The sequence below is a fragment of the Solea solea genome, chromosome 7 (genome assembly GCF_958295425.1).
Source record: "Solea solea chromosome 7, fSolSol10.1, whole genome shotgun sequence".
Classification (NCBI taxonomy): domain Eukaryota; kingdom Metazoa; phylum Chordata; class Actinopteri; order Pleuronectiformes; family Soleidae; genus Solea; species Solea solea.
The window spans coordinates 22,296,858-22,310,090 of NC_081140.1; the positions used below are offsets into that span (position 1 = coordinate 22,296,858).

General features: G+C 39.4%; 1 protein-coding gene across 13 annotated transcripts in view; it reads left to right on the forward strand.

The window, feature by feature from the left end:
• tenm4 (teneurin transmembrane protein 4) overlaps positions 1–13,233 on the forward strand; it is a 171,693-nt gene that overhangs the window by 74,450 nt on the left and 84,010 nt on the right. For 5 of the 13 annotated variants that reach the window (XM_058634905.1, XM_058634906.1, XM_058634908.1 and 2 more), the window contains 4 exons: positions 3,838–4,087; positions 7,170–7,244; positions 7,845–7,943; positions 8,853–9,088. In XM_058634905.1, the coding sequence (XP_058490888.1) occupies positions 3,838–4,087; positions 7,170–7,244; positions 7,845–7,943; positions 8,853–9,088 (660 nt within the window). The remainder of the gene's footprint in view (positions 1–3,837; positions 4,088–7,169; positions 7,245–7,844; positions 7,944–8,852; positions 9,089–13,233) is intronic. The other 8 variants (XM_058634913.1, XM_058634917.1, XM_058634916.1 and 5 more) reach the window with 3 other exon arrangements.

The window sequence follows — 13,233 nt, forward strand, 5'->3', positions numbered from 1 at the left end:
CTCAAGCAGTGCATACATCTGTTGGGAAAAGAAAAATGAAAAAGTGCATTCCAGAGTGAATGGGAATCTATAGGCTTCTGTTTTTTGAATGCCATGTGAAAGTTTGGCTTTTGTAGTGGAGCCCTCTTTTCCTGTCTCTCTTATAACAAATTAATCTCCTCCTCTTTTTTTTTTCCACCCGTTTCATTTGTGTAAAACAGGTCAATAGAAAACCATTTATTTTTCTCCCCTGTCCTTCGGTTGGTTGTGAGTAATGGTTGCTGAATCATCACATCTGTGGGGGTCGCGTTGCCCGGGTTCTTTGTCTCATAAACGCTCTTATTTTTCAAAATAAAAAAAAAACCTTAATGACTCACGTGGCTGTTGGGGGATAAGTGGTTGGAGAAGGACACACACATGCATGTCGTCATGTGTCATGTAGAAACTTAATGTTATAATAGTGATGCTTATATGCAAATAATTAGGCAAGTAGAGTGGATGAGATTAGCATCGTCTCTATGCAAGACTGTACAGCATGTGTTCAAATCTTAAAAAGATTAGTTCACTACTTCCTGCGTGACTGGAACGCAGAATTAAAATAGCTGTCCCTAAATACACCAGACTCCTCTGTTAAATATTGAGATTTTACAAATGTGCATGCTAAATGTTGGAGATTAAAGCATGTATTTAGAATTCTCAAGTGTTTTTTTTACCTGATCTACATTTCGGCATTGTTCGGTTTTATTCTTGTGTCGGACGTAGGGCTGAGCGATTTTGAATGAATATCTAATTGCGATTATTTTGACAGGAAATGCGATTGCGATATGATTCGCCATTTGTACATCATTATTCTCATTTTTATTTAAAAAAGAGAATATATTTGATATGTGATATTTGTGCAGCTCTGTGAGTAACGAAGATATTCTCTTCAGTCTGTAGAATAAGATGTGTAATATTAATTTACGAAACAATTCAAATCTACACACACTAGGTATTAGAAAACATATCAGTGAGAGCTACTTTAAATTAAATTGAAGTGAATTTAAAATATATAAATAACTTATGAGTGCAGGATTTAGCAAATTTTTCCTCAAATTACAAAACTAGCCTTTGCTATGTTTTACGGATACTTATATTATATTCTTTTGCAAAAGTTACTGGTTCGGTAATGATGTTTTGTTTTTTGTATTTAGTTTTTTTTACTGCATGGCACACTCAACAAATAACAGGGACAGTGCATTGCAAGCACATATAGTGGACCTGCATTAAATGATAACCTAAGCTTATGGTGCATTGATTAATATTTATCGATTCCCGGCCGTAACTTCTAGACCACATTTCGACTCTATGCTGAATTACGTGTCGGCCCACATTTGCTGAAGCGTCATAGGTGGTGAGGTATTTGTTTACCAGGCTGTAGATGCTTTCCAGACCAGTGATGCATTTAGCTCTGTGATATTTTCCCCCTGCACTGTCCCCCGTATCAAATTAGCATAACCTTATTAATGGCTTTAGAGATCAGGTACATTACCGAGAAGGAGGGAGGCCATCAACAACAACTACTGCATGGTTTTTTACCACACACCAGCCCTACTGTTCATCACGGCGATGGTGCACCTCCCTTCCTCTCTCCGTGTCTCGGCTAATTACGAGGGCAGGATTGTGCAAAAGTGTGGAACCATCTGTCAGTGCGACAGATGACTAATATAAAGCAAAAGGAAATAACGGTTCCCGTGTACATCCTATAATGTGTTGGCCGTATTGTAGTAAACAGGCTTGTTCCTCCAAAAAAAAATATAATGTATTACTCATTACTCTCCAAATTAATATTACTCATTACTCACTGTGAACGGTAGTTTTTTTATGACTCATTATATCACGTTTCTGTTGCAACCCACAGGATTAGTTTAATTGTGCCCCTTTCTCTTTAAACTTCGGAATTCATGTGCGTCTCTGCTTATCAGCGGAAATGTATGCAAGCTGTAATGTGTTTGATCCAGGTGAAAGCAGCTGTAAACTGGGGAAAAGGAAGCGTTAAGGCATCTGTCATCTGTGCATCTAAGGACTTCAGACTGCCTATGATTCCATAACAGCAGCAGGAACAGGCTCAATGGAAAAACTCACTGGTGACATGCGCACATATGACGACATCAAATCTTAACGTGAGGATGTCGACTTTCAAACAACAAGGGCAAACATAAGTTACATCACATGTCTTTTCTGAGGCAGCAACGTATTTGTATTTTATAACACGGAATTGTTTTCATAATAGTTTGCATCAGACATGTTTTTGGAAAATGATATTACTTCAATGCTTTACTCAGTTATCCATTACTTCTAAATAACTTTTTTCTTCCACTTTCTTCCCTATTTTACTCTTTTTTACTAACCCACCACTGGTAGAGAACTACTGTATAGGTTCATAAATGCACCTAAATGGAGAATAGAAATGAAAAAAAAACAAGATTAAACGGTGGCACACAAGAGATATTAAGTTCCTTGAAGATTAATAGTCACACACATTTCTTTTTTTCTTCCTGTCCTTTCTTGCTGAGCCACTCGTTAGCACATTACCTGTAAACACAATGGGCCTCTCTTTCCATTCTCCCTAAAATGCCTTCCAGCGCTCAACTGTAATGCGTCTTTGTTCTCAGCAAAGAGACAGCTTTGCGCCTCAATAGGTTATTTATTTAGTTGGATTGAAAGATGTTAATGTTTGTGGCTTCATGTCACCGATCCTGCAAATAAATCCGCAAAGATTGTCGATTGTTCACTGCCGTGAGTAGGTGTTGCTTTAATGAAGGAGCTGATTATACAAAATAGGTCCACTGTGTGACTGTGTTCCACTCCCTCTGCTGTAAATTGGCAATTTAGTGTTGTGGATATCTGTGAAATAAAAGGAGGCTTGCTGGTATAAAGAAAAGCCACTCTTTCACTTGGTGTAAAGCCACTTCATTGATTGATGAATGGCTTAGCAGATGTGGAAATGAATGGCTTCAGAGTGCAGAAGGACATTGGTCTTCTGTCTTGTGAAGTGCACCGAGTATCAGAAAGTGCATATAGGACCTCTGGGTACAATCTGGTCTTCTACACCTCATATCTAATAGTTTTAAATCCTCTGGTGAAAAGTGACAACAAAGCTGGTAAAAGACATAAAAAAAGAACAAGTTTGGCCTGAAAAATGATATAAGAGCTCAGGAATCACTTCCACTTACGCTGACCACTGCAAATCTGATAATACCACAGAACTAATGGCCAAGAAATAGCCTCTGTTCTTTCTTTTCAGTATCAAATCTTCAAAATTTGCCTCAGCTGAGCTGTGGCGACGGTCAAAGAGTCAAACAAACTGTTGTTCTGAAGGACTATACAGACTCGGATGGCCTTCCCTGGGCTGAATGAATGTCTAAAAAACTTAGTGGTCAGTTTGTGTGTTTACACAGGATCCAGTATCTCATCTGAGTAAACATTCAAAGGGTCTCTGTGGGAGGCAGCCAGGGAACTTTGATAGAGACTGGTTTGGAGAGATAATGAGCCGAGGAAGCACTGTTTTGTTTAAAAAAAAAAAAGAAAAGACTGATTCACGTAAGGGATTCGAAAGCTCTTAAGTCAAAAGAGTCTTTTGGCAGAAATTAATATGCTGCTGCTGTTGAAACCACAACTTATCAATTATCATTCAGAGAGCTGATACTTGGGGAGTTAGGCAGCACTTCAAAAATAATCTCTTTATGTGCTGATGAACTATCTCGGTGTGTCTCTCGTGGTGCCTCAAAAGACAATTCAAAAGGTTCAAAAGTTGCTCTGTTTATTTTCAAGTGTCTGTAACACGTTTTTTTTAACAGTTCCCTCTTCTCTTTTCAGACGGAGCCTTTCAAAACCACTCTCGGTTGCGGACGCCTCCTCTACCGCTCTCCCACTCCCACTCGCCCAATCATCAGCACCATGCGGCCTCCATTAACTCCTTGAACAGGGGAAACTACACACCACGGAGCAACCCCAGTCCCGTGCCCACAGACAGCTCCATTCCTCCTGAGGGTCCTGCCAGTGGTCCAGACTCTGGCAGTGTGCAGGACAACTGGCTACTCAACAGCAACATCCCCCTGGAAACAAGGTAGGGTGTCCCTCATCTCCCGGTGATGTATGGAGATGTTGGCGCCTGTAAGACTGAGCTTGACCCGCTGCCATTGAACACAGCTTTTCATGCTGTCCCGCTCCATGTTGAAAAGCCACTCTGCTAACAGGTAGTCGAGCAATAACATGGAAAACCCTGCTGAGGGCAAAGGCTTACGTTTGTGATGAACATGATTTTGTTGCAAACAAGAGAAAACTGCTGCTTCTGGGTCTCGAGTGTAAACAGCAGAGCAATTATAATCACGTCGGTTGTAAATCTGTTCTGGCAAAATTACATTTAGACTTCATCATGGCTCCTCCATATCTGCCCCGAAATTGTTTATTTCATATTAATCAGCATTCACTTCTCTCGCACATTTCTCAATAGGAGGCCCCCTTTTGTGAAGTAGATTTATTAGAGTTATTATAACAAAGGCAGTATCTGTCTAAATCTAGAGAAGGTCAAAATTATATAATCCCTCCTCCTAATCGCCATTCCTCTGGTAAAAGTAGCAAATTATTCATGTGTCCAAGTCTCCTACTGAGCAAATTGTTAGAACATCATTGACAAAAAACTAATTTGATAAAAATGTGTCATTCACATGATTTATTTATTATAATATATTTAAAAGAATCCACTTTTTTTGTCACTCCATGTAATCTTACATGCATACAATACACATACACACAGATATGTGTCAGTTTTAGCTGTTTTTGATATTATGAACATATTTCTTTCAAGAATATTTAAAGGAATACTTCACTCATTTGCATTTAGCTTTGCATTACTACAATAGGGGTAGTTATTTTGAAAAATTGTGCTTCCCAACCTCCGTTTCCCTGAGTCAAGAAATATCTCTTGGTCCGAGGCTTGAAACTGCAACGCTAATTCCATGCATTTTAGACCCACTTGGGACAGGACCTCATTCCCAGAATGTAAATAGTGTCCGCCATCTTTGCTAACAGTTACGCTAACAGAAGTGTCACTGGTGGGTACGTAACAAAGAAAAGAAGACATGAAGACATTTCACAACTCAAGGGGAAACTGAGGTTGGGAAGCACAATTTTTCAAAAATACTATCCCTATTCTACTAATACAAAGCTAAATACAAATTGGTGAAGTATTCCTTTAAGCCAGAGATGGGGAACCAAACGGTGAATAGAGCTAGCAAGCCTGCTGTTGCACACCTACTTTAATATGAATAGAGAGTTCCTCTCTCAGCTCTGACTAATTACTTGCAGTTTTCCTTTTTTCTTTTCTTTTTTTGCCATATGTGGTTTTGGGGATGTACAATTCCACAGTGAATGTGCCGTGGCACAGTGATGGATAGCACAGGCTTCCTGTTAAGCTGTTAGCCGAGTAGCTTCCAGTGTGACGTCAGTGTTGCTGGTCAGCTCAGACTCTGACTGTGTGTTAAGGACCGAGGTGTGTCAGCATTTCTTTGAGCTTCATGTAGCGTGGTACATTTTTCTATCCCTTCCTCTCTATAAGACACTCTTATTTGTGTGACTGCTGAGCCACTGGAAGAAGGCAGAGCGTGTGCTAAGACGCTGTCGCAACCATTAATTGTGAGTTGTCATGTTTTAATTGGAGTGACTGCAAAGTAAACTGTTTTTAGTGTGATCACTATGATTTATTTAAGAATCTTCATACTGTCTTCCTCAAGGACCAGAGCTTCATATCTCATATGCCAATAAGGCTATAACTATTTTAAAAAATATATTTTGTAGGTTACTGGAATGGCAAAATTGACAAAAATGGTAAAAAACATACTCAAGTATCTTAACTTTGTCCTCAAAACTGATATAGTCATACTTATTTCAGTTATTCATGGTTAACCAATAATTTATTAGTCGATTACTAATATATTAAGCGATTCATTGTTACAGCCAAATCCAAATGTAGTTCATTTCATATCCAGATAAACGTTAATATCATAATTCAGCACATTTTCTTGATAAAATAAGAAAGTGTACATTTTCTTGGCAAATTAACGTAGATTAGCTATAGTGTTTGACATGATTCTTGCACAGTTGATGAATCCCTTTGCGGAGACTCAGTGATGTTAAGTTGGCATGGCTGAATAACCAGCCCCCGAACAGACTTCTTTGTCTGTTCGCACCGTTTTTGTGAGACGGTTCAGTCAACAGGAAAACGAGCATCAATTTCATCCGGTGGAAGGACAGTTAGTGCGATAATGAATGATTATGCATCATCCAGCTCCTAGTTAATCCCACACAGGTATTCCCTTCTGGGGCGGATAACAGATGGTGAGGAGAGTGGATCTGCAACAGACAGGAGTGTTGCTAAAACCACGTATATTCACTATGATCTATTACCTCCAAAAAAATTTATACTATAACTACTAAAGTCAGTAATGAAAGTGAAAGCCTTAGTAATATCCACACAGGCCATGAAATATTAAATATCACTTTTACTTAGTTAATAGTACTGCAATGGAACCTCTCTCGTCACTTTAATGAAATTTAATGGACCTGATAAATTCTGCACTGGTTGGTCTTGATCCTGCTCTGCCACTGGAGAGATGCCAGCATTTGGTCGGTCTGATTCAGCCTCACCACTTTCCTTTACAGTTTCTGTCAGACATCTCGCTCTTCATTAAAAGTTGCATACTTCCCCCAGAACACAAGCGGGAGAGACCATGAGCAGACTTTACTGCTGGCCTCGACGAGGCAGTGACGAAAAAAAAGAAAGAACAAAAAAAAAAACAAGCCTTTTCTCTTGTAGCACTGAAAATGTTCAGCCTGCCCACTGCATGTGGATAGTTCTCTCCATGGCATTGCTGCAGTGTTTCTTTATGGAACAGAGTTCTCATAGGAGGGAGTGCATTACTGGAGAAATTACATTTTTTTTTTAGAATGTGTGTTTTTTTTTGCAGTTTTGCAACAATTAAATGATAATAACTCGACTTAAGGATATTATCCCCTGTGACAAGTAGCTTATCTGCAATTAAAGTTTAAATTAAGATATTAAATCTGTTTTTCATGGAAATACGTATTAGAAACTCTTAAGGTCTTACTTGTAAGTGATGCATTGTTTTCTTTCAATCACAACCTCAAAGGAGCCAGAATACTCTAATGTTTATCAGAGAAGAGCAAGACGCTTGCAGAGAAGGGCAGGGCTCGTACAACACAAGGTATGGCAGAGCCCAACACGAGGGGAACAAGAGAGCTAGATGTTATTTGTCTCACACTTTTGTAGAAGTAGTTCCATAAGGGCCCTGGTTTCTTTTTCCACACTGTCTGTCTTGATCTCCATTTGTCAGTTATTGATGTTGTTGCCTGGTGATTATCATACGGAGGTGTTGTGCTAGTGTGTGTGCTCTGAAATGACGACATGTCCCCCTTTACCCCCCCTTCATTTGAGGAAATATAATCTTTTGAATAATCTGGTTAAAATCGTATTCAGTTATTCAAGTGTTTGAACATCAAAGCCAACAGAAAATACGGTCAAAGTGGTCGTATTGACATTTGCGGTATGAAATATGAAGAAGAATGACAGATCAGATTACTTTCATCTACCTTGTCAACATTAATAGCTGAAGATAACAGGGTGAAAATGAACAAAATCTACTCAAGATGGCAAAATAAATTTTATTTTGCCACGTTAATATTTGTCATGGGTGCACACAAGTAGCACTACACCTCTGCATACCTTGTACTGTATTGGCATTTCTGTGTTTTCTTGCATGTACATCTCATACTAGCTTCATATCCATCTTTCCACCTGTGTGTAGAAACATAGCAAAGCAGACATTCCTAGAGACTTTACAGGACAACCTCATTGAGATGGACATTCTGGCATCAGCACGCCATGATGCCTCGTACACGGACGGGTATGTTGCACGTCTGCTATCTTGTCCACAACCTGCTTTGCCATGAATTGTGCACGTGTTACTTTTTCCCCCCCCCTCATCAAACGTCCTCTGTTTTAGAAAACTGTCAATCACCAGTGTACTGCATGTCTCCTGCAGTATTAGAATTTGTCCCATCCCTGTTTAGTACAACTACCAATTTGCAATAAGTCATATTGTTGGGCTTCAACGCTGTTGATGAATGTTAAACATGACCGCTTTATGAAACGCAGTTATCGCTCGCCGCTAGAACAGAACATGCCAGAGATCTGTCCTGATATTTATCAATAAAAAATGAACCAGTGACTTTTTCCCATCATACATTGTAATGCGACATTCCATCACGATCTTGTCACTGTCGCTTGAGAGTGTCTTGTAAACTTGTCAGTCGAGCGGCCCTGACAACCGTGCCGCCGCCGCCGCTGACTCTCTGATGGGCTGATCATACGCACTTGGACATGCAGCTCGACACATGTTTTCTGAGATAGCCAGCCATGTTCTTCAAGGGCAAATAAATCTGTTCGACTCTAACGCCGCAATCTTATATACCGTATCTCTCCTCTGGACAGCCTTGACACATAGTCACAGGGAATTACTCTTCACCAGGCTGGCATGAATACATAATAAACAAGAGACAGCTGCGGTCACTAGTCCTATAAATTGGATTTAATATTGATTCACAGCTTCGAATGAGCAAAACCCAGTATGCTTTAGTCTTCTTACTAATAAGCAGGAGCGTATCTGTGGTGACAGTATTGAAAGCGATTGAAGGCAGAAATACTTTACCAGTGGATGGGACTGCACTTAGACAGTAATCTGCAGTAGTATGTAGACAAATATCCCTGCAGTTTCTATTCAGACTAAGAGGAAAAAAATGTGTTTCTTCCCCAGGCACTTTCTGTTCAAGCCAGGTGGAACATCACCAATGTATTGCACAACATCACCAGGATACCCTTTGACCTCCAGCACGGTGTACTCACCTCCCCCACGCCCTCTGCCTCGCAACACCTTCTCCCGACCTGCCTTCAGCCTGAAGAAACCGTATAAGCACTGCAACTGGAAGTGTGCTGCTCTCAGTGCCATCCTCATCTCAGTAACACTGCTGTTCCTGTTGGCCTACTTCATTGGTGAGTCACCTCCGATGCTCGCACACACACCAGGACGGTCACCTCTGCCCGTCCACCCCCAGCCCTTGCCCCTCACTTAACTGCAGTAACAGGTTGAGTCCTCACTCTATTGTGTTTTCCCCGTCATCCGTTTCAGTTGTGTTCAATCTGCTCACTCTTTTATGTGATGTGAGCGTATAGGGTCGCGTGGATTGACTTCTCGTCTTCCCTATCCAAAATAACATTATCATTCATAGACTTTGGTTGACTGAATATGCAGGGATGGGTAATCCAGGCTCATCTGAGTAAATCAGATAGGGAATGAATTAAAAAAAAAAGTGCATCAGCAATCGTACAGGAGAAGTCTGCACATGTAGAATATACTTTTCTTTTCTTTTTTTTTCTTTTTTCCTGTGCAGCAGACCCATCTCAGCCCTGGTATCTAAATTATGCAATCAAGATGCTCTTTGTGTTGTTATTCCTCAAGAGAATGATATTCAGCATCGCTATCTGTCTCATACTGGTGAATAACACATTTGTGAAACGATTATTGAAAAAAAAAAACTAGTAGTCACCCAATTTGTGATTATCCCACACACCTGCACTGGATGTTCGTATTTTATGTTAATGTTAATATTGTACATACACTTTAATTTTTATACACTGGACAATTCATAACGAGGCATTTTGGTTGTGTGTAATTATTGTGCTAAGATTTTTACTTTATTTACTACATATTAAATCTTAATTTGTATTCTCTTGGCAGGAGGTACAAGAAATTCCACTGCACATTGTACTGTGTATGATTGATCTTAATCTTGAAATGTAAATCCAATAAGATCCAAAAACTCTAGATTTCACATGAATGCTTTACTGAGCTATAACTGTAAAAATGTGGGCCTTTTTGTTGAGCATTGTTTTGGTTTTTTTAATCGGACTGATATTGGTATATGGAGACGCTCAAGGCTGTGATATTGGTATGGATGGGACAAGTAGTCTTCTAAGCACAGGCTACACGCTGTAAAGAGGGAAGTTGTTGTCATGGGACCAAAGAAAGAAGTTGTTTTTCTTCCTTTTTGTGGTCAGAATATTTGTAACACAGTTATTTTTTATGTGACTGGTTATGGCAATGTGGTGGTAAATGCATGAGCACGACCGTGTTATTAAAGGTGTAGTTGTTTAAGGGTGGGGGGCAAAGGACAGAAAACGTGTTATCATTCCCTAAGTAAGCATTTCAAGAAGACAATACAATAGAAAAGAAAGGGGAAAAAAAGAAAATGTGTAAATCTGCAGGTAATTGTTTCTTCCCAAAACTCCCTCCCAAGTAGTGCCTGTAGTTTGAGTCACTATGGATAAATCAATCAGTGCTGGCAGTGGTTGTTGTGGTTATTATTAGGAAGTATACTGAAAATATGAAGTTGATTTCTGCCAGAGTGAGTATTTGGAGTCATCAGAGGTCACATACCAACAGGTTCAGAGATACAGAAGCCTTAATAAATCACATGGGGATTGATTTAGTGCTGTGGAATTGGTTAAAGACAGAGATAAGGGAAGTGATGATGATATGGGATTACTCAGAGTTTCCTCTATATTAATTAAGCATATTCATAATAATGATAACCTTGCACTCCACTGCTAGATTATGAATGGTTACTAATGATTTTCACTCATTGCACATCCAACATGATCTTGGACTTGTTTTGAGTCCTTGAGTCCGACATCAGATCCTCCCGGAACCTTCACCTGATTTAACATAAGTAGCATCAGAGTTAACATTTTAGATGAGTCTGTTAAAGTGATAATAGTGTGTTCTATTTAAATTGGAGTTTCAGAAGTTGGAAGTAAGAGTGACGTCACCATTTGACCACGTTCCAGTTGAGAAGTCGGTTTCTCTTATGGCCACGTATGCTGTTTTGCACACACACAAAAAAAACAGTGTTGTAACATGTTCATGGATAAGAATTGAACTGGACGACTTAATGTGAAACAAATAAGACGAAGTTGCAGTTAACAGTAAAAGTAGTGAACAGTCATCAGGTGGCAGCTATCTTGGAATCCTACCAGGGAGTACGTCAGGTTGCTCCAACTTTCTGGCAATTCGGACTTCCAACGACAACTTGAACGCACCAACATTAATTTTGGACGCATACTAGTTAGCTATTTCATTTAATGAAAAACACTAATACCTGTACAATAGGAAGTCATTTCCTGGGTTGTGGAATTAGATATTTGATATTCATTTGTTGATAATGTTGATAATTATCAAAAGCTGTAAATTTAGGTTTTTTATTATTATTATTATTTATACAAACGTGAATATTCTGGCATTTCATCCTCTTGACCACCAGCCAAAACCCCTACTGCTAAAAAATAATCATTCTATGTAATGTAATGTACTTTATTCCTATAGCCCTTTACGACAACCCACAGGTGATCAAAGTGCTTTACAAAATAAAAGCATTTACAGACACACTGCATTAAAAACACATAGTCTCAAAAAGAATGAATGAAACATAAACCAAAGGATGAAAATACCAATTAAAAACACAAAAGAATAAAACATTTCTATGCGGATAGAATGGAGAGAAGTCAGGTAAAATACCAGAAACAGTTGGAGCGCTATAGGTTTGAATTGAAACATTGCAGGATAAGAGACAAGAGTCCCACTTTTTATTCTCATGATAAACGTTCGGCCTGGTCCAGTGTTACCATTTCAAATAAGGAGGTGATACACACACACACACACTTCCATTTCATATATTTCACCATATGATAAATGTCTGATTGGCAGTGGATACCTGTTTAACATATAAATGGTTTCGCCGCTGAATTCACTCTCACGCAGGAAAGTTTTGGTGCACTTCATTTGCATGAAGTCAATGAAAGAACAGCCATCTCCTTCTGTGGTGGCCTTCATCAGTGAGATAAATTAAATTTTCATCGAGAACATGTGTTACAGATATGTATTATGCCCTGAAAATTGTGAAAGCTATCGCTCCTGCCTCAGGCCAGACAAACTAAAATCAGATTTTTATTTATTTTTTTTTGCGTGTGTGTGTCATCTGAATAATTTTCCTTTGAAACTCGGAATCAGCTGGTTCACTCCTCGGATCATTAATACTTGTGCGTCCAGATATTTTTTTCTTCATTTGGCATCCGTTGTGTGATTTGGCTGTAGAAGAAGAGATACAGTACCAATCCACTGTTTACGGCTTGTGACCTGGCCAAAAGCCAGAGAGCACCATTGGCCTGATTGTGCTTAATCAGACGGCGTAATTATACCCTGCAGAACTCAGACCATGTCCCGATGCACCACATGTAAACATGCTGGAGACCGAACCTCACCCTAAGACTGAGAGTTTCCAATCAAGAACAAGGGCCATATTTAATTAGAGGCTGATGAGAAAATACATTTAATTTGAAGCACAATTAATTATTGAAGCCTCTAATTGGGAATTCGGGGTGAGATGGCTAATGAACCCAATTATGCCTCATGACAGATGTTTTGACTTGCAGCATGCTTTGGTTTGTCACAGCTTTGTAAACGGACACATTTTGAAGCCCCAAAGAAGGGGGTCAAGGGTTTAAGATGGCACTTTTCTGTCGGCGCTTCCTCGCTCATCAGCACATTTATTATACTGTACGTTCCTCATTTGGAGGTCATCGGTATCCTCTTGTGGTCACTTCCATTTACTCGGGGTATCTTGCCAAGGACAAAAAAAGATTGAGACACAGAAAAATTTCACGCCGTCATCATCACTCAGTCCAGAAAAGGACCCCGCAAAACACATTTGATGTATGTCTGTACTTCAAAATATCACAGCTTTGTTTGAGTTGACTGGTCATAAAGCCCAGCGTGATATTTGCCAGATTCATCAATACTGACAGTGCTCTAAATTACAAAGAAATGCTAAAGGATATTTGAGGGAATACTCCACTGCTTTTGCCCTGAATGTTAAATCAATATTCCCCATATCTGAAGACCAAAGGTCACGAAGTACAAAAAAATTGATCTCTTCTCTTCATGCAGTGATGTCCTTAAGTCCAATATAGTGTCCAGTATTTACTGCAAGTGCTGCAGTCACATGCCATGATGCACGCATGTGAACATTTCTTTTGGAAATTAAGTTTTTGTTACAGTATGCAATTGCTGAAGATAATTAATT